This window comes from Mobula hypostoma, chromosome 3, assembly GCF_963921235.1.
Source record: "Mobula hypostoma chromosome 3, sMobHyp1.1, whole genome shotgun sequence".
Taxonomy (NCBI): Eukaryota; Metazoa; Chordata; class Chondrichthyes; order Myliobatiformes; family Myliobatidae; genus Mobula; species Mobula hypostoma.
The window spans coordinates 206,208,737-206,233,894 of record NC_086099.1 but is presented as its reverse complement, the minus strand read 5'-3'; the positions used below and the strand labels follow the sequence as shown (position 1 = coordinate 206,233,894).

The 25,158-nt window shown below is 38.9% G+C and overlaps 1 protein-coding gene across 2 annotated transcripts in view; it reads right to left on the bottom strand.

Moving 5' to 3' along the window:
• The window catches only part of ncapg2 (non-SMC condensin II complex, subunit G2), a 116,935-nt gene that overhangs the window by 27,698 nt on the left and 64,079 nt on the right, over positions 1-25,158 (bottom strand). For both annotated transcript variants that reach the window (XM_063042412.1, XM_063042411.1), the window contains exons 12-21: positions 23,690-23,869; positions 22,101-22,253; positions 19,848-20,070; positions 14,426-14,532; positions 12,508-12,681; positions 11,316-11,386; positions 9,518-9,668; positions 6,324-6,497; positions 4,178-4,294; positions 1,277-1,423 (exon numbers count right to left, since the gene is read on the bottom strand). In XM_063042412.1, the coding sequence (XP_062898482.1) occupies positions 1,277-1,423; positions 4,178-4,294; positions 6,324-6,497; positions 9,518-9,668; positions 11,316-11,386; positions 12,508-12,681; positions 14,426-14,532; positions 19,848-20,070; positions 22,101-22,253; positions 23,690-23,869 (1,497 nt within the window). The remainder of the gene's footprint in view (positions 1-1,276; positions 1,424-4,177; positions 4,295-6,323; positions 6,498-9,517; positions 9,669-11,315; positions 11,387-12,507; positions 12,682-14,425; positions 14,533-19,847; positions 20,071-22,100; positions 22,254-23,689; positions 23,870-25,158) is intronic.

The following is a 25,158-nucleotide window of genomic DNA, read 5'->3' as shown; positions in this document are numbered from 1 at the left end:
CTCTGACATAAAGTCAGTGGTGAGGAAGGCAAATACAATTAGCATTCATTTCAAAAGGTCTAGAATACAAGAGCAAGGATGTGATGCTGAGGCTTTATAAGGCACTGGTGAGGCCTCACCTTGAGTATTGTGAACAGTTTTGGGCTCCTCATCAAAGAAAGGATGTGCTGGCATTGGAGAGGGGTCAGAGGAGGTTCACAAAGATGATTCCAGGAATTAAAGGGTTATCATACGAGGAACATTTGGTGGCTCTGGATCTGTACTCGCTGGAATTTAGAAGGATGCAGGGGCGGGGAGATCTCATTGAAACCTTTTGAATATTGAAAGGCTTAGACAGAGTAGATGTGGAAAGGAAGTTTCCCATGGTGGGGAAAATCTAGGACAAGAGGGCACAGCCTCAGGATAGAAAGGCATCCATTTAAAACAGAGATGTGGAGACATTTCTTTAGCCAAAGGGTGGAAAATATGCGGAATTTGTTACCACAGGCATCTGCGGAGGCCAGGTCATTGGGTGTATTTAAAACAGAGCTTGATAGGTCTTGATTCGACATGGCATCAAAGGTTACGGGGAGAAGGTCGGGGAGTGGGGCTGAGGAGGGAGAAAAAAGGATCAGCCATGATTGAATGGCAGAGAAGACTTGATGGGCCAAATTCTCCTCCGATGTCTTATGATCTCATAAATGGACAGCTCTGCATTTAAATTTTGAACAGTGATTTCAGCCCATAGTCACCTACAAGAAGGAAGATTCTATGCCTATCCATCTGGTCTAAGTACCTCAGGACACTATATTCAATTAAGTCACCTTTCAATTCCTCAAGTGACATCCTGGACATCTCTTATTAACTTCCAGAAGTCTATTTTGTACGTTGACTCTTTGACATCAGCTTGAAAGAGTGGTGGAGGCTTTAGCTTAAAATCTTATTTTAAAAATCTATGGAGTTTATAGATTATAATGCCCAAGGGAAAAAACCTGTGATAAACTTTTTTGTTGTAATGAGTCTTCATACCTTAAACATAAATGACCAAATCTTTAACTTATTGACTAATAATTTCTGAGGTACACATCAACTTTGATGCACAGCATTCACTGATGAGGAGAATTGAAAATAATGGATTCACATTGACAGCTAACTGGCAATTCAGTTGAGAAACATCAGCTAGATGCACTGAATATCAGCATCTGTGTATCTGACCTACCCTTCAGCATTATACCAGATTGAAATCAATGTAAAATAAATAAAACTAATTTCTGCTAATTCACAATGGCAAACTTACATCAACCACTTGTTTTGCAACCTGACTTTGGTGCTCTGACACCTCCATCTCCTTTCCTGGAATATGCATGAACTGCAATACTTTCTCATCAATCCAGCTTGCATTATCTTCAAGAATCAAAAGATAATTTCTATCTTCTGCAGAGATCTGGAAATAATAATTACAAAAAACAAGTGAGGTCTAGAGCTAAAAAGATCTGCAACAGAAGTTAACATTTTAAAATACTGTTAAAATACAAATATACAACTAAACAACTTTTGAAAACCATAATTATTTTAACTTAAAATTCACAACCTCTAAGATATTGAAAAAACAAATGGATATAAATTTCACAAGCACACGATTTTAACTGTGGATAAAATTGCATTACCATTAAAAAACCTCAATTGCCTGTTAAAGAATACAATGCACTATAGCTATAACATTCCCACTTACATTGGGCAATCAGGTCAACATTTTGATATGTACTTTATTTGTTCTACTATTCAAAATTATGGACCGTATGCTATTCAACCCGGCTAATGCCTCAAATTTGTTATTTCACCCTAATCACCATCAATTCCATCTCTTGCTATCCTTATTGTGGTCACACACTTAACTTTTGCTATTGCATTGGCACAAATTATAATAAGATTTCAAGCCAGCAACCAGACTCAGCTGCAACGATGTACAAAAATCCTCCTGACAACTCTGGCTGGAAGAAGAACCTTTCCACCATTTCAAAACAATGGAAATATTTTTTAATGATACTCAAGAAGAAATCATGTTAACATTGATTTACTTAAAGACAACAGACCAGCCATGTATCTCCTGGACTGCTACTGGTAACTCTATTCAAATGAATGAGACCGCACCAGAAGCATCACCTAGGGTAACGTGGACCTATGGGGCCAGTTGTGAAGTAAATTTGCCCCTTCAATGCAGTGAAACCAGCCTTATACTCATAGCTGAGTCCAGTGATAGTAGAGGTCAGATGCACAGAAACAGGCTGGCACTTAGGCTATAGAGAGCTGACAATTTGCTATCAAATCCATGAGATAGTTAACAGAGTGATCTCACTCATTATGATTTGGTTTCTGTTAACTATGAACCTGATAAACTTGGAGTGTATTAGAGTACACACAAAATGTGGGGGGAACTCAGCAGGTCAGGCAGAATGCATTCCGTTACTTTGTGTGTGTAATTTTGGATTTCCAGCATCTGCAGAATTCCTATTTATAAGAAAGTACTTGTCCTTAACAAATTCCATATAATTTGAAGAATTAAATAAAGGACCTTTGGCAACTAATTCAATAACATCTCTGAGGACCTATCCTGGGCCCAACGTATTGATGCAGTTATAAAGAAGGCAGGACAATGGCTCTATTTCATTAGGAGCTTGAGGAGATTTGTTATGTCACCAAAGACATTCACAAATGTCTACAGATGTACTGTGGATAGCATTCTAACATAAGGGGGAGGGGGTCACAGTGCAGGATCAAAATAAGCTGCAGAGAGTTGTGAACTCGGTCAGCTCCATCATGGGTGCTAGTCTCCCCAGCATCCAGGACATCTTCAAAGGAGCGATGCCTCAAAAAGGCAGCATCCATCATTAAGGACCCCCCATCGCCAAGGATATGCCCTCTTCCAATTGCTACCATCAGGGAGGAGGTACAGGAGCCTGACGGCACACACTCAATGATTCAGAAGCAGCTTCTCTCCCTTTGCCATCAGATTTCTGAATGGACTTTGAACCCATGAACACTAACTCACTGCTTTTTTTTTGCACTACTTATTTATTTTAACTTTATTACTGCAATTCACAGTATTTATTATTATGCCTTGTAATGTACTGCAAATTTCACAACATATGACGGTGATATTAAACCTGATTCCTAAGACTGAAGAACAGAATTAGAGCGGAGAAAGAATATCATAAATCTTCTGTGGGACAGAGACTTACTGTAATAAATAACAACAAATTATCCATGGCACTGATCAACACAAGTAGTCTAACATTAGTTGGAACCTTGCTATTTACATAAAGTTTGCAGTTGGTAGTACCAAAGGATCTTAAATACCCATTTAATATCTGCATTGTTTCACCCTCTGACGGATGTTCCCTTTGTTCACCCATTGTCCTCCCCATATCCTGCTCAATCAAAATTAACTGGCTTTTTCCCTTTTTCAGATCTCATTAAAGGTCTTCAGTTTGAAAGTTTTCTTTCTTTTTTCACAGATGTTGCTTCATCTGCTGAGATTTTTGCAGCTTTTTTGGTCATGAAATTTTACTTGATAAAGAAATGAAATGTAGCGCCTGGGTTTGCAATAATCAAGACTAAATAGCGTAAAGCAAAATATGTCTGCCAATCAAAAAAGGAAATGTGTGGCCTTGGACACCAGAAATACTGGTATCACACAGTAGGTTCAAAATCATTTATAATGCTGTGCTTTTACAATAAGCATTTTACAGATTATCCATCCTATCCGATTTTGCTGAATGATATTCCCTGGCCTTTATTGTTAATTGAATTTTTGTTGAACCTAGAATAAAATGCTAAATTATCTTTCATATTTTAATTCCACTTCATCCCTGCTGCTTAACCCCCAAATGATATGCACTGTATTGTTCTGTGTTTTAATATACACTTCTGCATTGCAACCAATAAAATAAAAGCTGAAGAGTTTGAGTCATATGATGATGCTTGCAAAAATCTGATTAAATACTGGTATTTTCAGCTTCTAGAACATATTTCAAGCATTTCACCTGGAAACTGATATGTTATCCCACTAAATTATATTAAGACTGCATTACCTACTGCTGAAACCACATTCAGAATATCTTCAAGGGGAAAATTTGCTTCAGGCTTTAGTAAAAGAAACTTACTTCTAAATCAATTTTCATTAATACACGTCACTTACCTTGTTATGTAAATGGATAGTTAATCGACAATGTAAACTAAAAGCCCTGAGCGCTGTATCCAAATTTATATCATGAAGCATCATTTCTGATGTACTCAGAAAGGAAACCAGGAGTTCCTAGAAAACAAGTTAACTCAAGGATTATACCAACAATTAAGCAACTTAATAACTGCCACTAATAGATTTCAATAATAAATGGAAATTAATGTTATGAAAACCCAGTTAACAAGTTAGGAACAGCTTCTTTCCCTCTACAATCAGGTTTCTGATTAGCCCATAAACACTAAATTGTTATTCTTTTTTCTTGCACTATTTATTTGCTATGATATAGATTTTTATATTTTCTCACTGTGTTGCTGCCACAAAATAAATTTTACATCTTATGTCAATGACAATAAATCTGCTTCCGATTCCACTTCACCTCTGGGAAACAAATTGGATTGTCAGAAAATGCTACTTTACCTCAGATCAGTGTCTATAAACAGCATTAACAGTAAAAAAAACTTGAAAATCCATTTTGCTCTGGTATGGAGGGAAGTATATAGCAAGGACTCCAGCTATAAATGTCCAGATATATTTTAATTAAAGTCACAATAGCATCTTCAGTGACTATAATTGTGCATTTCCCTCTCTATTTACAGCCTCCACATCTTATAAACACAATTGAGTATTTTTTGAAGAGGTGACTAGGTATGATGGATATTCTCTACATGGGCTTTAAATAAGGCATTTGACAAGGTCCTCATGATCGGCAAATCCACATGATTAAGGTGCTAGGGATCCACAGTGATAATGGCTTAGATTCAAGATTTGCTTGCCCATAGAAAGGTTTTTTTAGGCAATGTCTATGACCAATGGTGTTCCACAGAGAGCAGCGCTGGAGCCTCTATAAATTATTTGGAAGAAATAATTTGGGTAGTAAGTTTGCTGACAATTAAAAAAACAATGGTGAAGTTGTGAACTGGTAGAGGGCTATCAAAGGATATGGCAGATATGGGCAGAGAAATGGGAGATAGGAGTTTAATCTGAGCAAATGTGAGGTGTTGCATCTTGCAAGGTCAAATGCAAGGAAAATACATACAGTTAATGGCAGGACCTTTAAAAGCATTGATATATAGACTGGTCTTAGGATCCGAGTTCATAGATCATGAAAGAGGCCAAGCAAGTAGATAGGGTGGGAAAGAAGGTATATAGTATGCTTGCATTTATTGCTCAGGGTATTGAGTTTCAGAATAAGGAAACCAGACAAAATCGATAACTGCCTCAGAAAAGCAGCCAGCATAATCCAAGACCTCACCCATCCCAGACATGCCCTCTTATCTCCTCTTCCAAGGGTAGAAGATACAAAAACCTGAAAGCACGTAACACCAGGGTCCCGGATAGCTTCTTCTCAGCTGTTTAAGACCTGTTGAATGGTTCTCTAGTACTCGATCTCACAATCTATGTATTAATGATCTTTCACCTTATTATTTACCTGCACCTTTTCTGTAGCTGTTGCATTTTATCCTAATAATGTTTTAACTTGTTCTTCTTCAATGCATTGTATAAATGATTTGATCTGTATGAACAGTACCCAAGACAAATTTTCCATTGCATCTCGGTAAATGTGACAATAATGAACCAATTCCAATTCTAATTCCAAGTCTTGTTGTAGCTATATGAAACTTTGGTTTGGCCACACTTGGAGTATTGTGTGCAATTTGCATTCCTTCATTACAGGAAGGATGCTCTGGCTTTGGAAAAATTACAGAAGATGTTTAACTAGATGTTGCCTGGATTAGGGGATTATCAGCTATAAAGAGACTTGGGCTATTTTCTCAAAAGTGCTGATGGCCAAGTGGAAATCTGAGAAAAGTTTATAAAATCATGAAAGTTATTCTTAGGGTAGATAGTCAGAGTCTTTTTCTCAGGGTAGAAATGTATTCTCATAAATAAATTCCATCATGTCCTCTCTCCTCTGCTCATACAGCCTTCTCCACTCAATTATCCTTTCTGCTAACTTTCCATTTTTGTCTGATTTCACCTGTGTCATGCTATGGGAAGTCAAGTGCACAATAATTTCTATGACAAGATAAAATAATTATTGTTGCTGCAGCGTTCAAACATTGCATGCCAAGAATTAGTACTCAACCTTTCTTTAAATTACCTTCATAGCTGCCAAGGCCTTCAGAAGCTGTGTCAGTTTTCTTTGTGGCAAATCCAACAAGCATTCTCGACTCATTATATTAGTCAGTATATATTCTAAAAATTTTATTGCCAACTCCAGTTTGGGTTGTACCATTTCTTGGATTCGAACTTTACGTGGTTGGATCTTCTTGTTCTGGAAGATAAATCAAGATATACTTTTGTCACTTTCTAACAATGATTTGACAAGTCAAAGACAACCACAATTTTATAACTCTTGCACATTGCCAAGTTCCTGAAACTCACGTAACGTTTCCTAAAAATTAAACAATCATAATTATTTATATCACTAATTACTATTACTTCCCTATCACTAAAGAAAAATATATTCTTGTGGCACCAGTCAGTAGAAAGGTCAATTTAAAAGTTCCTACTAACTACCGATTTTAAATAGTTTTCATTCTTTGGAATATCAGTCTCCAGGTTAAAATGTGAAGTGTAACCAATGAGGAAGGAAGGGCAATGGGATAAAAATAACAAATGAGTGCCCGACTCTTTTTATACCAGTGTGGAGCAACAGAAACCTCTCAACTCATTAGGGTACGACTCTGAAACAAGTTCAATTTTTGTTATATACTTCAGTAGAATTTAAATTATACCAGGAAACAACTGATCAAGAGGGTCAAAGGGAGGCTATACATAAACATTTTAACGCCAAATAGTCAACTCCAAAACACGTGGTAGACTAACACTAGAAGTTCAATGTTATTGGAAACTAGAAATCTTGTTTGTCAAGATTGTCTTCACATTTAGGTATTTATATACAGATGGCCCCCGTTTTCTGAACATTCGCTTTACGACACCTCGCTGTTACGAAAGACCTACATTAGTTACCTGTTTTCGCTAACAGAAGGTGTTTTCACTGTTACGAAAAAAGGCAGCGCACGCCCAAACAGCCAAGCTCCTCCCCTGGAACTGCATTCCAGCCGCCATTACTTAAACACATGCTTTACCTTGATTTATTTTGTGCATCCGTTAGCAAGATGAGTTCTAAAGTATCGGAAAATCCTAAGAGAGCTCGCAAGGGTGTTACACTTAGCGTAAAGCTAGACATAATTAAGCATTTCGATCGTGGTGAACTTAGTAAGGACATTGTCTACGCGTTGAACTTGTCTGAGTCCACCATTCGCACTATTTATACGCAGACAGAAAGAATTTTGGAAGCTGCCGATGTTACTGTTGGTTCTGCTCGTAGCAAAGTGGTCTCTCTTAGTCGGCATCCAATAATGGATAAAATGGAAAGTCTGTTGCTTGAGTGGATTGATGGGTGTACAAAGCGTGGTGTTCCTTTAAGTTTTCTTATACTTAAGGAGAAATCAGTCAGTCTTTTTAATAAGCTGAAACAGAAAGCACTGGACGATGGTGATGAAAGTGTTGCAAAAGTGGAATTTAAAAGTAGTCATGGGTGGTTTGATCGGTTTCTGAGGCGAGGGCAGCTTCATAGTTTAATGTTTACCAGAGAGAGTGCTTCGGCTGATACTCAAGCTGCCGAAAAGTTCCCAGCAGAACTGAAGAAAATAATTACAGAAGATGGTTATTCACATAAGCAAGTGTTTAACTGTGACGCAACTGCAATTTATTGGAAAAAATTGCCAAGCAAGACATTTATTTGGATAGAAGAAAAGCGCCACAGGTGATGCTGTCCTTAAGCCTCTACTAGTGTACCATTCAGAAAATCCCAGGGCACTTAAAGGCATTGATAAGAAAACACTTCCCGTTGTGTTCTGTTCACATCCAAGTGCTTGGAATACCCAAATGCTTTTTTCTGAGTACGAGTGGATATGTTAGTCCTTTTGTTGAAAAATACTGTAGAGAAAATAACCTCGATAATAGGAGTCTTGTGATTGTGGATAATTGTGCTGCTCATCCAACTGGCATTACCGAGTATGGCAGTAACATTCGTGTTGCGTTCTTACCGCTGAATACGACATTGTTGCTGCAGCCGTGCGACCAAGGCCTAATAGCCACAATTAAGGCTTACTATACGCAAAATGTGATGCGTTTTATTGTAAGTACCATTGACAGAGAGGGCAACTCTGAAGCGTTTTTGAGAGAGATCTGGAAAGAATACAATATAAAATTGGCAATCGCCAACATTGGAGATGCTCTTGATAGGCTAACAGTCTCGATGAGATCCGGTAAGTGAAACTACACTGTGCATACATTATTTCTACTTTATATAGGCTGTGTATTTTTATGTGTTATTTGGTAAGATTTGGCAGCTTCATAGCTTAAAGGTTACTAGAGAGAGTGTTTCTGCCCAGAGCGCTTCCACTGACAGTGCTGCCGTGAGATTTTTGCTGCGCTAGACAGTGCTGCAATTTGCAGAAAAGTATTTCTACTTTATATAGGCTGTGTATTTATTATATCATTCCTGCTTTTACTATATGTCACTGTTATTTTAGGTTTTATGTGTTATTTGGCACGATTTTGTAGGTTACTTTTTGGGTCTGGGACCGCTCAAAAGTTTTCCCCATATTAATAAATGGTAATTGTTTATTCACTTTACGACTTTCCAGCTTATGAACCGTTTCATAGGAATGCTCTACCTTCGGATAGCGGGGGAAACCTGTATTCTCTTTTATCTGTAGTACATGTTTCCCCCACTATCCGAAAGTACAGCGTTCCTATGAAACCTTTGGTAAGCCGAAATGGCGTAAAGCAAAGAAGCAATTACCATTAGTTTATATGGGAAAAATTTTTCAGTGTTCCCAGACCCAAAAAATAACTTACCAAATCATACCAAAAATTGGCACGCACACGCATGCGCACACACCTGCCCGCGCAAGGCTTCATGGTCATGGTAGTCTTTCTCAGGGTAAACACAAGTTTAAAGCAGGCACCTTTTACCATAAAAGCGAAAATCCTCTTCGGATTTCTTTTGGTTAGCAAAAACAGGTACAAATGTAGGTCTTTTGTAAAAGCAAAGTGGCGTAAAGTGAACTTTCGTAAAGCGGGGGACACCTGTGTTCTGAATCTCTCCGAAATACTCTACATTTTCCATTGTTCTTCTAAAGATCTAATTAAATCAAACCTAGAGTACAAGACTACAATTTTCATTCCATTATTATTCCTTTATAAGAAAAATTGGTGACAAAAATTCTTCTGGTATATGAAGCATACGAAGCACTTAAAATTTTTAAAGAATTATCTGACCTTTTGAGGAAGCCCCTCTGTCAGCCAATCAGTAATCAGCTCAACCACATGTCCGACTTTTCCCCACTGACATAGGCAGTCTATCAATGAAGAATACTTATTCTCATCAGCGTCTTTATCCAAATTTCTTAACTTTGAGAGTACACCACAACTGAAAGAGATGATTAACAGGGTCCAAATAATCAAAATCATGAAAATGAATTTTTGTACATCAATTTAACATCTTCCTGGTTGTTATCTATAAATTGAGAGAACAAATTAGTTGCCTTTATTTGCCACAATGAGAACAATTTGCTAATTCAGTAGTTTAATCACTCACTACCAATAAACAAAGAGACTAATATCTACCATAACATGGTTCTTTCAGAAAAAATTTGCACACAAGCGAACACATATGTAGATGATCCCATACATACATACATCTAATAACTCTATCAATGAAGACTAGCAAAGTACTAGCAACATTCCAAGAAATGCTATCTTCTAAGTGTTCCCGACCAGTCACACACTAAGCTGACTTGGAAACAGTCTTGATCAAAATGCCAAAATTCCTTACATGAGCATTGTGAGAGTACTATCAGCACAAGTATTACACCAACTCACAAAGGTGCTTTACCACCATCAACAACGATTAGAGATAAACATTAAACATGGGCTTTGCGAGCAACGTCAACATTTACTGAGTGAAATAAAAGGTACTCAATTCCTAAATTTAAAATGTCTTTACATTTGTTATCCAAAGAACCATGATTGGCTGAATTAAATAATTGTTAGACAAATAAAGAATAAGAAATAAAAGTGGACCATTCAAACCAAAACTGGTCTGCTATTCAATTCAATCATAGCTGAGTTGCATCCAAATTCAAATTTTCCATATCTTTAATGTCCTGTGATATACAGTACTTATCTAACAGATACGCTTAACCTTAAAACCTCCAACTGGCCCACAATTCTTATCATTTTAGGAGAGAAAATGCCAATTTCTTCAAACCTCCCTGGGGGGAGAAAATAATTTCCACAACTTCCTTCCTAAATATCCATGTTTTTGTTGTTAGATAATATCCCCTTATTCTTGCTCCTCAAAGGAAATGCTTTCCTGTTCATCTTTTTGAGTACTTTTAACGCAACAGTCACCAATTTTTTCATGCCATGGACACCATTAAGCAATGGGTGCGTGGACCCCAGGTTAGGAACCCCCTGCTTTAATGTATCAAATACTTAAACAGAGTAGTTAATAATAAATACCTAAAAATGGCTGAAAATATGTTCAGCTACTTAAAACAATTAAAATTAACATTACAAAGTGATGTTCTCTGGCAAATGCAAAAAAAGATCAATCAATTTATGTCTATCACTAATATGGATAGAAAAAAATCACTTAAAGTTTAAAGAGCAATACATAAACTTAATTCCATTTGCTTCCAAAACTTTCAATATTTTAAGCTTTACAGCATTTTTTAAAAATTTAATTTTGAAACAGCATGCAATTTCCTGGTCAATGATGCAATGAGTTAATTTTATACAAAACCTTGTGGTCTAGAAAGCCTGCTATGTAGGATAAAGTAATAAAATTTTATTAAAATACAATTATTTTATTGTGCAGACTGTGTACTTCGAATTTTCATCCAGATCATCTGTATTTATATTATATATCTGCATAACTTAAGTTATGAAAGCATCTTTGCTTGACTCTTCTTCCTGATTGACTGCTCTCAGCTTACAGCCAACATGCTCAGTTGATGTCACCCATCTATTCTGATTTTCTCAAAATGAGGAAAGAATTTTGAAGCCACTGTACCTGAAGGTGAGAACTGCTGTTGCAGGCATGAATGAAGCCAGAATTATTAAGGGGACAGTACAACGGTCATCCTGTAAAAATGCAAACAATTTGGTCTGAACACAAAATACGAGTACAGACATTTTACACCTTGCCCAAACACACAAATTAAATTATCTGATAGAGAGCTTAGTGACATGGTGTCATTGCAACAATCTTCTCCTCAATGTCAAAGGAGTTGTTCATCAAGTTCAGGAAGTGGGGTGCTGCACATGCTCCCCTCGATATTAACAGTGCTGACATGGAGAGGGTTCTCAATCTCAGCACTGCTGATATAGAAGGGAGCATGTGCAGTACCCCACACCCAAAGTGTGAGAGCTTCAACTTCTTAAGAATGAACATCAGCGATAGCCTGTTCTGGTCCAAACACATTGATGTAATGGCCAAGAAAGCTCACCAATGCCTCTACTTCCTCAGGAAGCTAAAGAAATGTGTCCATTTTGACCCTCACCAACTCTTATTGATATACCACAGAAAACATCCAACCCAGACGCATAATGGCTCGGTATGGCAACTGTGTTTCATGTGATGTGTATAAAAAATGGACGGCTATGTGGAAGGGAAGAGTTAGATTGATCTTAAGAGTAGGCTAAAAGATCAGCCAAAGCGACTTGTGCTATAATGTTCTATGTGATCATATGAAACAGCATTAATTGCTTTAATGGACAGCTCAGCACAACATAGAAACCAGGTTCTTCTCTAAGGACTCTGTCAATACTTCTCACTGTCTCAGTAATCAATGACTTCACCCACACAGGCCATTCTCTCTTTTCCTCTCACCCATCGAGCAGAAGATACAAAAACCAGAGAACATATACCATCAGGCTCAATGACAGCTTCAACTCTGCTGCAATGGTTTTCTAGTAAAATATAATAGACACTTGACCTCACAATCTGCCTTGTTAAGATCTGGCACTTTATTGTTTATCTGCACTGTAGATCTTACACTTTATTCTGCATTATTATTGTTTTTACCTTGTTCTACCCCAATGCACTATGCAGTGATTTGATCTGTATGAACAATATGCAAGAAAAACGTTTCACTATATCTCGGTACATGTAATAATAAAGCAATACTAGTAAACAAAACCAAAACATAACTATTTTCAGTCCATTTGAAATATGGTTAACAATTAACAAGAAGACATTTTACCGTTAAATTTTTAAAATATTCAGGCAGCACAGTTGCAAACTTTGCAACTGTGTAGTTTTTAGCTTCTTCATTTTCATTCAGTGCCTTTTGGATGCTCTTCCATAAAATAACAATAATTTCCAGTAAGCTAGCCATTGTGGCACCATCATTCACTGACAGCACACTATCCAGCACCTGTTGGAAAAGATCATTGGTTTTCAACTTTTCAGTTAAAAGCATTTAAGTTTCTCTTTTCAACTCTTTCCCCCTTCAAATTTCTTCCATATCCTGGCATCAAATCTACTTTCCAAAACAAAAAAAAACAGATTGAGCTCCAAAACCTAAGAAAAGGCAAATTAAAATATTTGAAATGCTAGAAGAATGGCTATGACGGTTCGATTGAAAAAAAGTGACAATAGCAATGCACTGTTGCTCATGTCTACAGATCTCCAATAGAAGTATAAGTTGTTCAAATATCACACATATATTAAAGGTAACACCATTTCTTTTCAGCTGACACTGAAGTGCATACTATGTTTAATTTAGATTTCAATGTTAAACACCAAACTCTAACTCTGATAAATATGCTTATTCAGAGGCAGGATCGTTAGGGGAAAAAGCTACTATTTAATCATGGTGATTTAAAATTTTTATGCCATTTAGTACGATACAACAATTATGAGGCATCTCCAGTGTAATATTTTAAATGCTAAAACAGAGATAGCAGTACTGTTTGAATAGGGTTTAATCAGATGAACAAGGAAAAAATCTAAGGGTTTAGTCAAAGATCTAAGTAGAAGAACAGCACCCTCACCAGAGTTAGCGAAAGAGACAATGCAGTTAAACAGCATACATCTCAAACATTGTATTGATTCTCAGTCAGTAAATGGTGTGATTATTGGTCACAAACAATTTTAAAATATGATAAAAGTATAAACTTAACAGTACCGATCCTCACTTTTTCATTCATTAACACAAATGCAAAATCAAAATATTTATTTTAACTGATTCAAAGCAGTCATTTGTTAATATCCAGTCACTGAACCTATGTGTGATTACTGTTTCTATCTTGAAGCTTTCTGCTGAAAATCACAAGTTCTCAAGCTAGGAGCAGAATAGTCATAGAGCACTACAGCACAGAAGTACTCTCTTCAGCCCATTTAGTCCATGCCAAATTATTATTCTACCTAGTCTCATCGACCTGCACCCAGATCATAGTTGTCAATACCCCTTCCATCTTTGTACGTGTCAAATTTCTCTTAAATGCCAAAATAGAACCCACATCCACCACGTTCCCTGGCAGCTCTTTGCACACTTTCATCACCCTTTAAAAGAAGTAGTTCCCCTAAACATTTCATCTTTCACCCTTATCCCATATGAGTTCTAGTCTCAGCCAACTGCACTGGAAAAGCCTGTGTGCATTTATCTCACAGTATCGATATCCCTCATAATTTTAGCAAATCTTCCCGGATTCTCCAACACTCCAGGAAATTAAGTCCTAACCTGTTCAACCTTGCCCTATAACTCAGGACCTCAAGTCCCAGCAATATCCTTGTAAATTTTCTCTGCACTCGTTCCGTCTTATTGGTAACTTTCCTCTACATAGGTGACCAGAAATGCACACAATACTCCAACTTGGGCCTCACCAATGTCTTATATAAATTCAATATTACATCTCGTACTCAGTACTTTGATTTACAAAAGTCAATGTGCTAAATGCTCTCGTTATGACCCTATCTACCTATGATGCCACTGTACAATGACCTTTTACCTTTCCCAAAGGTCTGGCATTACTGGGGAACACTTTTGTGATTTCTCTTTTCTATTTATCCACCCTACTTTAATTTCACCAGGCAATATAAAAGCACAAATGAAAATAATTCACCTTCATATAAAACAAGCTCGAATATTTGTCGAAGGAAGTATACAGTGCACTTACGCTGATATTTTCCTTCTGATGTTCGTCATCATCAATATCACTTTCATTATGGGCTGCCCTCTGAATACAGGCATTCAAACATCGGCGAATCACCAGCATCAACTTGGCTGTTAAAGAAAAAAAAAAATACAGTGATGAGGCAGCATTCACTGTCAAGCACTGAAAATTTCTGCAGAACACCCATTTCTTGTGAATAAATATTATTCCCCATATCACATTTTAATCTCAAAATTTATGAAGAAAACTTGTAGCCTTCATGAAGATATATTGTTAGGTAAATATTTTATAATAGAGTAAAATACATAAACAGCTTCCTATCATATTTATCCACAGTCAGATAATCTAGTTTGACATTTCAGTATACTGGAGATAAGATACCAAACTTCCAACTGTCCTCAGGTGAACATAACAGTTTCTGTGACACGACTTCAAACAGGCCAGGAGCTTTCATCCCTTTGTTCTAGCCAATAACCATCCTTAACCATCAGGTACAAACATTTGAAACACAGAAAACCTACAGCACAATACAGGCCCTTCGGCCACAATGCTGTGCCGAACATGAACTTACTTTAGAAATTACCCATAGCCCTCAATTTTTCTAAGTTCCATGTACCCATCCAAAAGTCTCTTAAAAGACCATATTGTATCCGCCTCCACCACCATCGCTGGCAGCCCATTCCATGCACTTACCACTCTCTGCGTAAAAAACTTAACCCTGACATCTCCTCTGTACCCGCTTCCAGGCAACTTAAAACTGTGCCCTCTTGTGTTAGCCATTTCAGCCCCAGGAAAAAGCCTCTCACTATCCACGCGATCAATGCCTCTCATCATCTGAAACACCTCTATCAGGTCACCTCTCATCCTCCATCATTCCAAGGAGAAAGGGGCAAGTTCACTCAACTGATTCTCGTAAGGCATGCTCCCCAATCCAGGGAACATCCTTGTAAATCTCCTCTGCACCCTTCCTAGTTTCCACATCCTTCCTATAGTGAGGTGACCAGAAATGAACACAGTGACGTCTGACCAGGGTCCTATATAGCTGTAATATTACCTCCCAGCACTTGAACTCAATCCCACAGTTGATGAAGGCCAATACACCATTCGCCTTCTTAATGACACTGTCAACTTGTGCAGCTGCTTTGAGTGTCCTATGGACTCGGACCCCAAGATCCCTCTGATCCGCCACACTGCCAAGAGTCTTACCATTAATACTATATCTTGCGATCATATTTGACCTACCAAAATGAACCACCTCACACTTATCTGGGTTGAACTCTATCCGCCACTTCTCAGCCCGGTTTTTCCTATCGATGTCCCGCTGTAACCTCTGACAGCCCTCCATACTATCCACAACACCTCCAACCTTTGTGTCACCAGCAAGTTTAAGAACACCTCCCTCCACTTCTTCATCCAGGTCATTTATAAAAATCACAAAGGGAAGGGGTCCCAGAACAGATCCCTGAGGCACACCACTGGTCACCGACCTCCATGCAGAATATGACCTGTCTACAACCACTCTTTGCCTTCTGTGGGCATGCCAATTCTGGATCCACAAAGCAATGTCCCCTTGGATCCCATGCCTCCTTGCTTTCTCAAGAAGCCTTGCATGGGGTACCTTGTCAAATGCCTTGCTGAAATCCATATACACTATATCTACTGCTCTACCATCAATGTGTTTAGCCACATCCTCAAAAAATTCAATCAGGCTCGTAAGGCACGACCTGCCTTTGACAAAGCCATGCTGACTATTCCTACTCATATTACGCCTCTCCAAATGTTCAAAAATCCTGCCTCTCAGGATCTTCTCCAACAACTTACCAACTACTGAAGTAAGACTCACTGGTCTATAACTTCCTAGGCCATCTCTACTCCCTTTCTTAAATAAGGGAATAACATCTGTAACCCTCCAATCCTCTGGAACCTCTCCCGTCCCCATTGATGATGCAAAGATCGTTGCCAGAAGATCAGCAATCTCCTCCCTTGCTCCCTACAGTAGCCTGGGGTATATCTCGTCTGGTCCTGGTCATTTATCCGACTTGATGCTTTAAAAAACCTCCAGCACATCCTCCTTCTTAATGTCTATATGCTTAAGCTTTTCAGTCCACTGTAAGTCATCCCTACAGTCATCGCCAAGGTCCTTTTCTGTAATGAATACTTTGCTTCAGTATTCACTAAGTACCTCCGCTACTTCCTCCAGTTCCATACACACTTCTCCAATGTCACACTTGACTGGTCTTATTCTCCCACGTCTTATCCCCTTGCTTTTCACACACTTGGAGAATGCCTAGGGGTTTTCCTTAATCCTGCTCGCAAAGGCCTTCTCATGGACCCTTCTGTCTCTCCTAATTTCATTAAGCTCCTTCCTGCTAGCCTTATAATCTTCTAGACCTCTATCATTACCTAGTTTCTTGAAGCTTTCGTAAGCTTTTCTTTTCTTCTTGACTAGATTTTCAACAGCCTTTGTACACCATGGTTCATGTACCCCACCATCGTTTTCCTGTCTCACTGGAACGTACCTATGCAGAACACTACACAAATATCCCTTGAACATTTGCCACATTTCTGCCGTACATTTCCCTGAGAACATCTGCTCCCAATTTATGCTTCCAAGTTGCTGCCTGATAGTTTCATATTTCCCCTTACTTCAATTAAACATTTTCCTAACTTGTCTGTTCCTATCCCTCTCCAATGCTCTGGTAAAGGAGAGAGAATTGTGATCTTATCTCCAAAATGCTCTCCCACTGAGAGAACTGACACTGACCAGGTTCATTTCCCAATACCAGCTCAAGTACAGCCTCTCTTCTTGCAGGCTTATCTACATATTGTGTCAGGAAACCTTCCTGGACACACCTAACAAACTCCACCCCATCTAAACCCCTTGCTCTAGAGAGATGCCAATCAATATTGGGGAAATTAAAATCTCCCATCACAACAACCTTGTTATTATTGCAGTGTTCCAGAATCTGTCTCCCTATCTGCTACTCAATGTCCCTGTTACTAATGGGTGGTCTATAAAAAACTCCTAGTAGAGTTATTGACCCCTTCCTGTTTCGAACTTCCAGCCACAGAGACTCAGTAGACAATCCCTCCATGACTTCCTCCTTTTCTGCAGCCGTGATACTATCTCTGATCAGCAAGTGCCACACCCCCACCTCTTTTGCCCCCCACCCTGTCCTTTCTGAAACGTCCTAAAACCTGGCACTCTAAGCAGCCATTTCTGCCCCTGAGCCATCCAAGTCTCTGTAATGGCCATATCATAGCTCCAAGTACTGATCCATGCTCTAAGCTCATCTACTTTGTTCATGGTACTCCTTGCATTAAAACAGACACATCTCAAACCATCAGAATTTGGCATTCCTTTTCTATCAACTGCTTATTCTCCCTCTCACACTGCCTACAAGCTTTCTCTATTTGTGAGCCAACTGCCCCTTCCTGTCCCTTCAGTTCAGTTCCCAACCCCCAGCAATTCTAGTTTAAACTCTCCCCAATAGCCTTAGCAAACCTCCCTCCCAGGATATTGCCCCCCTCAGGTTCAAGTGCAACCCATCCTTATTGTACAGGTCATACCTGCCCCAAAAAAGATCCCAATGGTCCAGAAATCTGAATCCCTGCCCCCCGCTCCAATCTCTCCATCACACATTTATCCTCCACTTAACTTTATTCCTATACTCATTGTTGCATGGCACAAGCAGTATTCTGAGAATACTACCCTTGTTGTCCTGCTTCTCAGCTTCTTTCCTAACTCCCCGTAATCTGTTTTCAGGACATCCTCCCTTTTCCTACCCATGTTGTTGGTACCAATATGTACCACGACCTCTGGCTGCTCACCTTCCCACTTCAAGATATGTGGTGACCCCCTAACTATAAAGTCCCCTATCACTGTTGCCATCCTCTTCCTTTCCCTATACTTCTGAGCCACAGGGCCAGGCTCTGTGCCAGAGACCCAGCCACTGCTGCTTCCCCCAGGTAGGTCACCACCTTCCCCCCCGCCCCCCCCAACAGTACTCAAACAGGAGTACTTATTGTTAAAGGGGACAGCCACAGGGGTACTCTCTGGTATCCGACTCTTGCCCTTCCCTTTCCTGACTGTTACCCACTTATCTGTCTCCTGAGGCCCCAGTGTGACTACTTGCCTATAGCTCCTATCTAGCACCTCCTCACTTTCCCTGACCAGATGAAGGTCATCCAACTGCATCTTCAGTTCCCTAACCTGATCCCTAAGGACCTGCAGCTCCACACACCTGGTGCAGATGTGGCTGTCTGGGAGTCTCCCGGATATTCCACATCCAACACCCAGTACAGATCACCGGCCTCACAGACATATTTCCTATTCTTATTCTTCACAAGGAACTTATTGAAGCCCCGTTGAGCCAAAGCCTTCCTAGTCTGACACTTGCTCTATAAAGCTGTCTTCTTTTTAAATTCTTCCTGCCAGTCTAACATGCTGACCTCCATGCCCCTGGGCAGATGTGCCTCGATCAAAGCGCTGAAGAAAAAAATGCTCTCCTTTTACATTCTTCTCACCAGTCTAACTTGCTGATGTCCACACGCCTGCTCAGTCATGCCTCGTGTAATGTAAACCAATTTGATCTATTGGTTTACATTACTCTCATTACATAGATTGAATAAATATTCTTCATTAACTAACATTTACAAGGCTTCTTTAAAGGAATAAAGCATCCCGAATGTTTCACTGAAATATTAAACTAAATTTAATAACAAATCTCTTAAGGGGAAAGGACAGATAGCCAAAATGTTAAACCTAGAGGAAGATATTAATTGTTGAAGAAGAGAACGCAGTCAAGTGGTGGAGACATTTGAGATGGAATCCTGGAGCTGAAGGCTTAGCTTCTGAAATGAAAGCTGCAAAAGATAGCGAAGAAAATTGTGACACACGAAAATGCAGGATTGATCTGAGAGGTGCTAGCCTGATAGAAGTTATTGGGATAGGGAAGTACTATGGAGTTACTTGAAAACAAACATAAGGATTTTAAAAATGAGGAAAAAGGCGACTACTTTAGAGCAACAAGCATGAATCAGATGGGTGAATGGGTACATGCAAATTGGGATGTACAGTTTTGAAAGAACTCGGTGAAAGACTGTTCAGGAAAACTTAGAACATTCAAGTCCAAAGGCTAAAAAAAAAGCACGGATGAGTGTTTCAGCGGCAGTTGTGCAAAAGTACATAACTGACAGAAAAGTATATTCAAGAATTGCACGATTCTGAAAAGTATTACAGAAATGTGTTTTCTTTTTCATATTTTTCCATTACATGGAAGGCCAGCAGTCTATCAAGTATGTACCACCTCTTCTGTTTCCCCATTTATAAGCCATTTTCTCTCATGCACCCATCAACTTCCCCTGATCCTCCTACCAGCCACCCAAAATAATTTGATTTTTAGCGACTGATAAAGTGTCTTACCAATATTTGTAGGTGCAGTGTGTTCATGTGCATATTGATAAAACTTCCTTGCTGCCATAGGATTCATTTGCAGCAGGGTAACACATCGTTCACACCATATTTCATCAGGTTGATTCACAGGAAAAAAGGAATTAAATAAAAGATTAACAATACGCCTTGCCACTGGTCGAGAATCAAGCTCCAATCGGGCCAAAAGATGTTCCATTGGGCATATTTTCCAAAACTTCATTTAAAAAGAAAAACACAAATAATTTCATTAATGCAAGTCAAATGGAAATATACTTATAACAAAGCACCAAATTTCCTCCCTCTTGTATGACTTGTGTTAAAATTTTCTATTATTTGGCTACGAGGAGGTGTAGAGGAATAAGATAGATTGGCTAGTTGAGTGGTTTTGCAACAATCTTGCACTCAGGGTCAGCAAGACCAAAGACTTTTTGCAGATTTTTGGAAAGGAAAGTTGAGAAAACACACACCAGTCATCATTGCGGGGTCATCAGTAGAAAGGGCAAGCTGCTTCAAGTTTCTAGGCATCAACATCTCAGAGGATCTATCCTGGGTCCAACACATTGATGCAATCATGAAGAAGGCATGCCAGTGGCTATACTTCACTAGGATTTTTAAAAAGATTTGGTATATCCACCAAAGACTCCAGCAAATCAGCAGGCATGTAAATTAGAGAACATTCCAACCAGTGGCATTACTGGTTGGTATGGATACTCAAATGCACAGCATCTGAAGAGGACTGTAGACTCAGCTAGCTACATCAAGGGCACAAACATCCCCATCTTCAAAATATAGAGACTTAAGACAGCAAAATCCATAATTAAGAACTCTCATTATCCAAGACATGCCCTCTTCTCATTACTACCATCAGGGAGGAAGTAAAGGATACTTAAGACCCAAATGCAACATTTTTAGAACTTCTTTCCCTCTGACATCAGATTTCTGAATGGTCTATGAACACCACCTCAATATTTTTTTCTTTTGCACTATTTATTTTTGTGACTTTCATGTCTTGCACTGTACTGCTGCCACAAAACAAATTTCACGTTATACATCAGTAATAATAAATCTGATTCTATCTAGCACTCAGACATTTCCAGAGCTCTACTTGATTGTAAGAAAGTAAAACCTGAAAATACAATAGACAATTTAGCTTTCAAAGATTTCTGTTAAACTGAATCTGCTCTTGCAAGGCATTCGATAGACTTGTAAAAAAGTTGAACAGAATGTTTTTCCTGTAGAACAAGTTTCCAGTGACCCAGTAAAAATATATTCCTTAGTCAAGATCCATGGATAAAATGGTTAAAATTTCTACATTAAATAGCAAATCTACTTCAAAACAAGAGTAAGAATAGGCTACTCAAACCTATTCACTATTCAACAGGATCATATATAATCATCCAAATTTAGTATGCTGCTCCAGCTTTCACCACCCTCTAGCTGTCTTCGCCACCTCAAGCAGGCACAATAGTATTTGTAAACACAAGAAAATCTGCAGATGTTGGAAATCCAATGCAACACACACAAAATGCTGGAGGAACTCAGCAGGTCAGGCAGCATCTATGGGACAAGAGTAAACTGTCGATGTTTCAGGCCAAGGCCTATCTTTAGGTTCTTCAGGATACTAATCCCATATCCACATTAATTCCATCTCCACCCACACCTTGCTCATTTAAGTACCTGCCAGGATGCCGTTGATATGTTGTTACTGCTCCTGCCTCCACCATTTCCTCTAGCAGCTCAGTCAGATATCAACTACTGCATGAAAATTTACCCCACCTTTAAATTCCAACCTTATCTTAAACCTACAACCATATATTGATTTGGCTTCCAGGGCCTCAAAAACTGCATCATAATCTGAGGGACTATACAAGCTCCATTTTTTTTTATTGATCAGTTCTTAAGAAAACTTTCATATTCCAAAGTTAACATTGTCTGAGAGCAGCTTGATTTTCTACTGATAACACTACTGGCTTGGCGTATACTTTGTAGCATCTACTTACACTTAACTAAATAACTTCCATCCCTGTTCTAACTGCACAAATATCGATTTAAATTAAATTGGAGTTAGTGCCTCTATTATATTAAATTCTACATTTGGGGTTTCCAACATGTTGGCAAGAATAGAACATTAATCGACTTGGATTTATTGCTGAAGTTGTTGTATTATTTAACACTTTGATTATCATAAATGAATGCCATTGCGTTGTAGTTTTAGTATTAAAATGAACAAAATCAGAATGTTACCTTTGCAGCTCTGACAGCTTTAACTTTAAGGAGCATATCAACAAAAGCCACTCGTACTTTTTCTGAGGTATCATGGAGACTATTTCTCAGTCCAGGAAGAATCTGCTCCAACAAAGGATGGCTCATTCTGTTGTCCAAAGTAATCGGTAAACACTGCAGAACAGGATGTCGTAGCATATTATTCCTTTCTAACCCCAACAGGGATTTAAAAGCAAACAAAAAGCAAAACAAAAACTGCATATGATGCAAGTCTTAAATAAAATGCTGTTAAGTTTTCAGGTTCTGCAGCACAGAAGAAACTAAATTGACATTTCAGATCAATGCCCTTCTGTAAGTTTGAAACAATCCAGCAGCCAACGACCTAAAAATTTTACTGTTGATTCACATGAACCATTAGTAAGTTGGTGGTGTATTGGCATCTTCATCGGACTTTGAGGCTTGTGATCCAGGTTTAAATCCTGCCTGCTCCTTTGCACACTTTCCATGTGTTCTAGCTGAGCACTGAGCTAACAACTCGGTCTCATAAAAAACAGATCAAAATGCTAAAGAAACGGCAAGGTTGACACGCGATGCTTCACAAGGCTTGGAAAAGAACAACATGAACCATGGAGTATTTCCATTATATTTTGTTTTCCCATCAGAGATGAGAAACATCTGGATTTACCACCCCCTGTCCCTTAAGAATGTCTAAAATATCAAGTGAAGAAATACTTAATAAAAATACACTATAGACTGAAACATCATGAATTTATAAAAACGCTATGTTGAATGTTCTTATAAATGTGCTGTCCTGAAGCTTCCTTAATTGCTCATGTAACCTAAATGGTTGTTTGTGAACTGAGTCGAAATATTGAATTATGCCGAAATTTAGGCAAAAGGGGATAGGGAAATAAATGAAACAGAACTTAGTCCGCTTGCATTATCAAGAGGAAACTAGCTTGCCAGTGTACAAATCATATTCCTGAAAATTATAGTCCATCCCAAGGATGGTAAAAACACAACTAACAAAAGGTGATGACACCAATCCCAAAGTGAATGTTCTACTTTAAAGATGGGAATTCAAGGAAAGTAAACAAGGAGGACAAGCTGTGCTGTGTTCAACTGCAGACTGCTGCAGCATTTGTTCATGGACTCAGGGACTTGGACTATGTTCTTTTCTGTGTAACGAGTTTTACTGTTATCTTGTATGTGCAGTGTGTGCCTTGTGCTGTGCAGATGGCAGGGGAGCTGTGCAGCCTCAGTCATAGTGAAGACAAGGCCTTGGGCCACAGTGTTGCCTGTTAGCGGCCGTCCAGAGGGGCGGCGCTGGAGTCAGGGATGCCTTGGGTGTTCACTTGGCAGAACACAAGCGATATCTTGTTTGACTACAGATTGTTGCAACATTCATGGACTGAAGGTCTTAGACTACTTTTTTTTTCCTGTATGGTGTATTTTACTGCTGCCTTATATATGCTATATGTGCCTTGTGCTGTGCATGTGTTTTGCACCTTGGCCCCAGAGTAACACATTTTCTTTAGCTGTATTCATGGGTACTTACGTATAGCTGAATGCCAATTAAAGTTGAACTTGAGACAAAAATACCTCCTTACCTTAAAAACAGAACAACGGACATCAGCAGAGCTGGTATCAGCCGAAAGGTCACAGAGCACTTTTGTTAGGAGGTCAGTGAGGATGGAAGGAGGTATCATCTCCCAGTATTTTGCAGCAATTCTGCAAACACCAAGAACACCCGTGGACCGAACGAGGGGTTGAGGATCCTCTAAAAGCTTCTACAAAAACAATATAATCATGTTAATATATATTTTGATCCTTCAAGAATCATCTCCTTCTTACTGATCATCAAAACAGGCACATCTCAGGATCTGTGCTAGATCGTGCTCTAAACTCTCTCTATATACCTACAATTGTAAAGCTATGCGTAGGTTCAGCATCATCCTCAAAATGCAGTTGGCAAAATCACAGATGGCCACTGCGAAGAATACGGAAGTGAGGTAGGTTGGGTGGAGATTGGTGTCATAACAATAATCTTGCACTGAACATAGAAGCAAATATACAGGAGGCACACCAACATTTTCACTTTCTTCGAAGTTCAAGGAGATTTGGCATTCGATTGAAGACAGTGACAAACTTGTATAGACGTAAATTGGAAAACATTCTGACTGGCTGCATCATGGATTGGTATGGAAACTCCAATGGACAGGAATGCAATAGGCTACAGAGTGGTGGACAGCCATTTCCATTAAGGCTTCAGCTGTTCCCACCATCGAGGACATCTACAAGAGGAGAGATCCCAGGAAAACCCATCCATCATTAAAGACCCCATGATCAAGGTCATGCCCTCCTCATGCTGTTGCCACCAGGCAGGAGATACAGGAGCCTGTCGACCCACACCTCAAAGTTCAGCAACAACATTTTCTCTACTGATATTAGGTCTTGAAGTGACCTGAAAAACACAAATATTACCTCAGACTCTAATTTCCCTGAACTTGCATAATGGCATTATGTTTATTTTTGATCATATTGTGAAAGTTATGTATGATTTATGTTAATTTAACTTTGTTAGTTTATCTTTGTCACATTTGTAATGTACTGCTGCAAAGGCTATTTTTATGGCATTTATAGCCTGGGTGTGTATGCCCATGACAATAAACTTCAATATATTTAGCACATTAAATATACTCTTTCAGCAAAAGGTCATCTGTGTACTTTTAAAAAGAACATATTAAAAATGCTTTGAACATAATTAATCATTCTTTTGGTGGTGTACATGGTCTTCAGTTTGAAGTTTCAGATAGGCCATAAGGTCTATTTGAGGATGTGACTGAACACATTGATGAAGGAAGAGCAGTAGATATAGTGTATATGGATTTCAGAAAGGCATTTGATAAAGTACCCCATGCAAGGCTTATTGAGGAAGCAAGGAGGTCAAGTAAGGGATCCAAGGGGACATTGCTTTGTGGATCCAGAATTGGCTTGCCCACAGAAGGTGAAGAGTGGTTGTAGACGGGTTATATTCTGCATGGAGGTCGGTGACCAGTGGTGTGCCTCAGGGATCTGT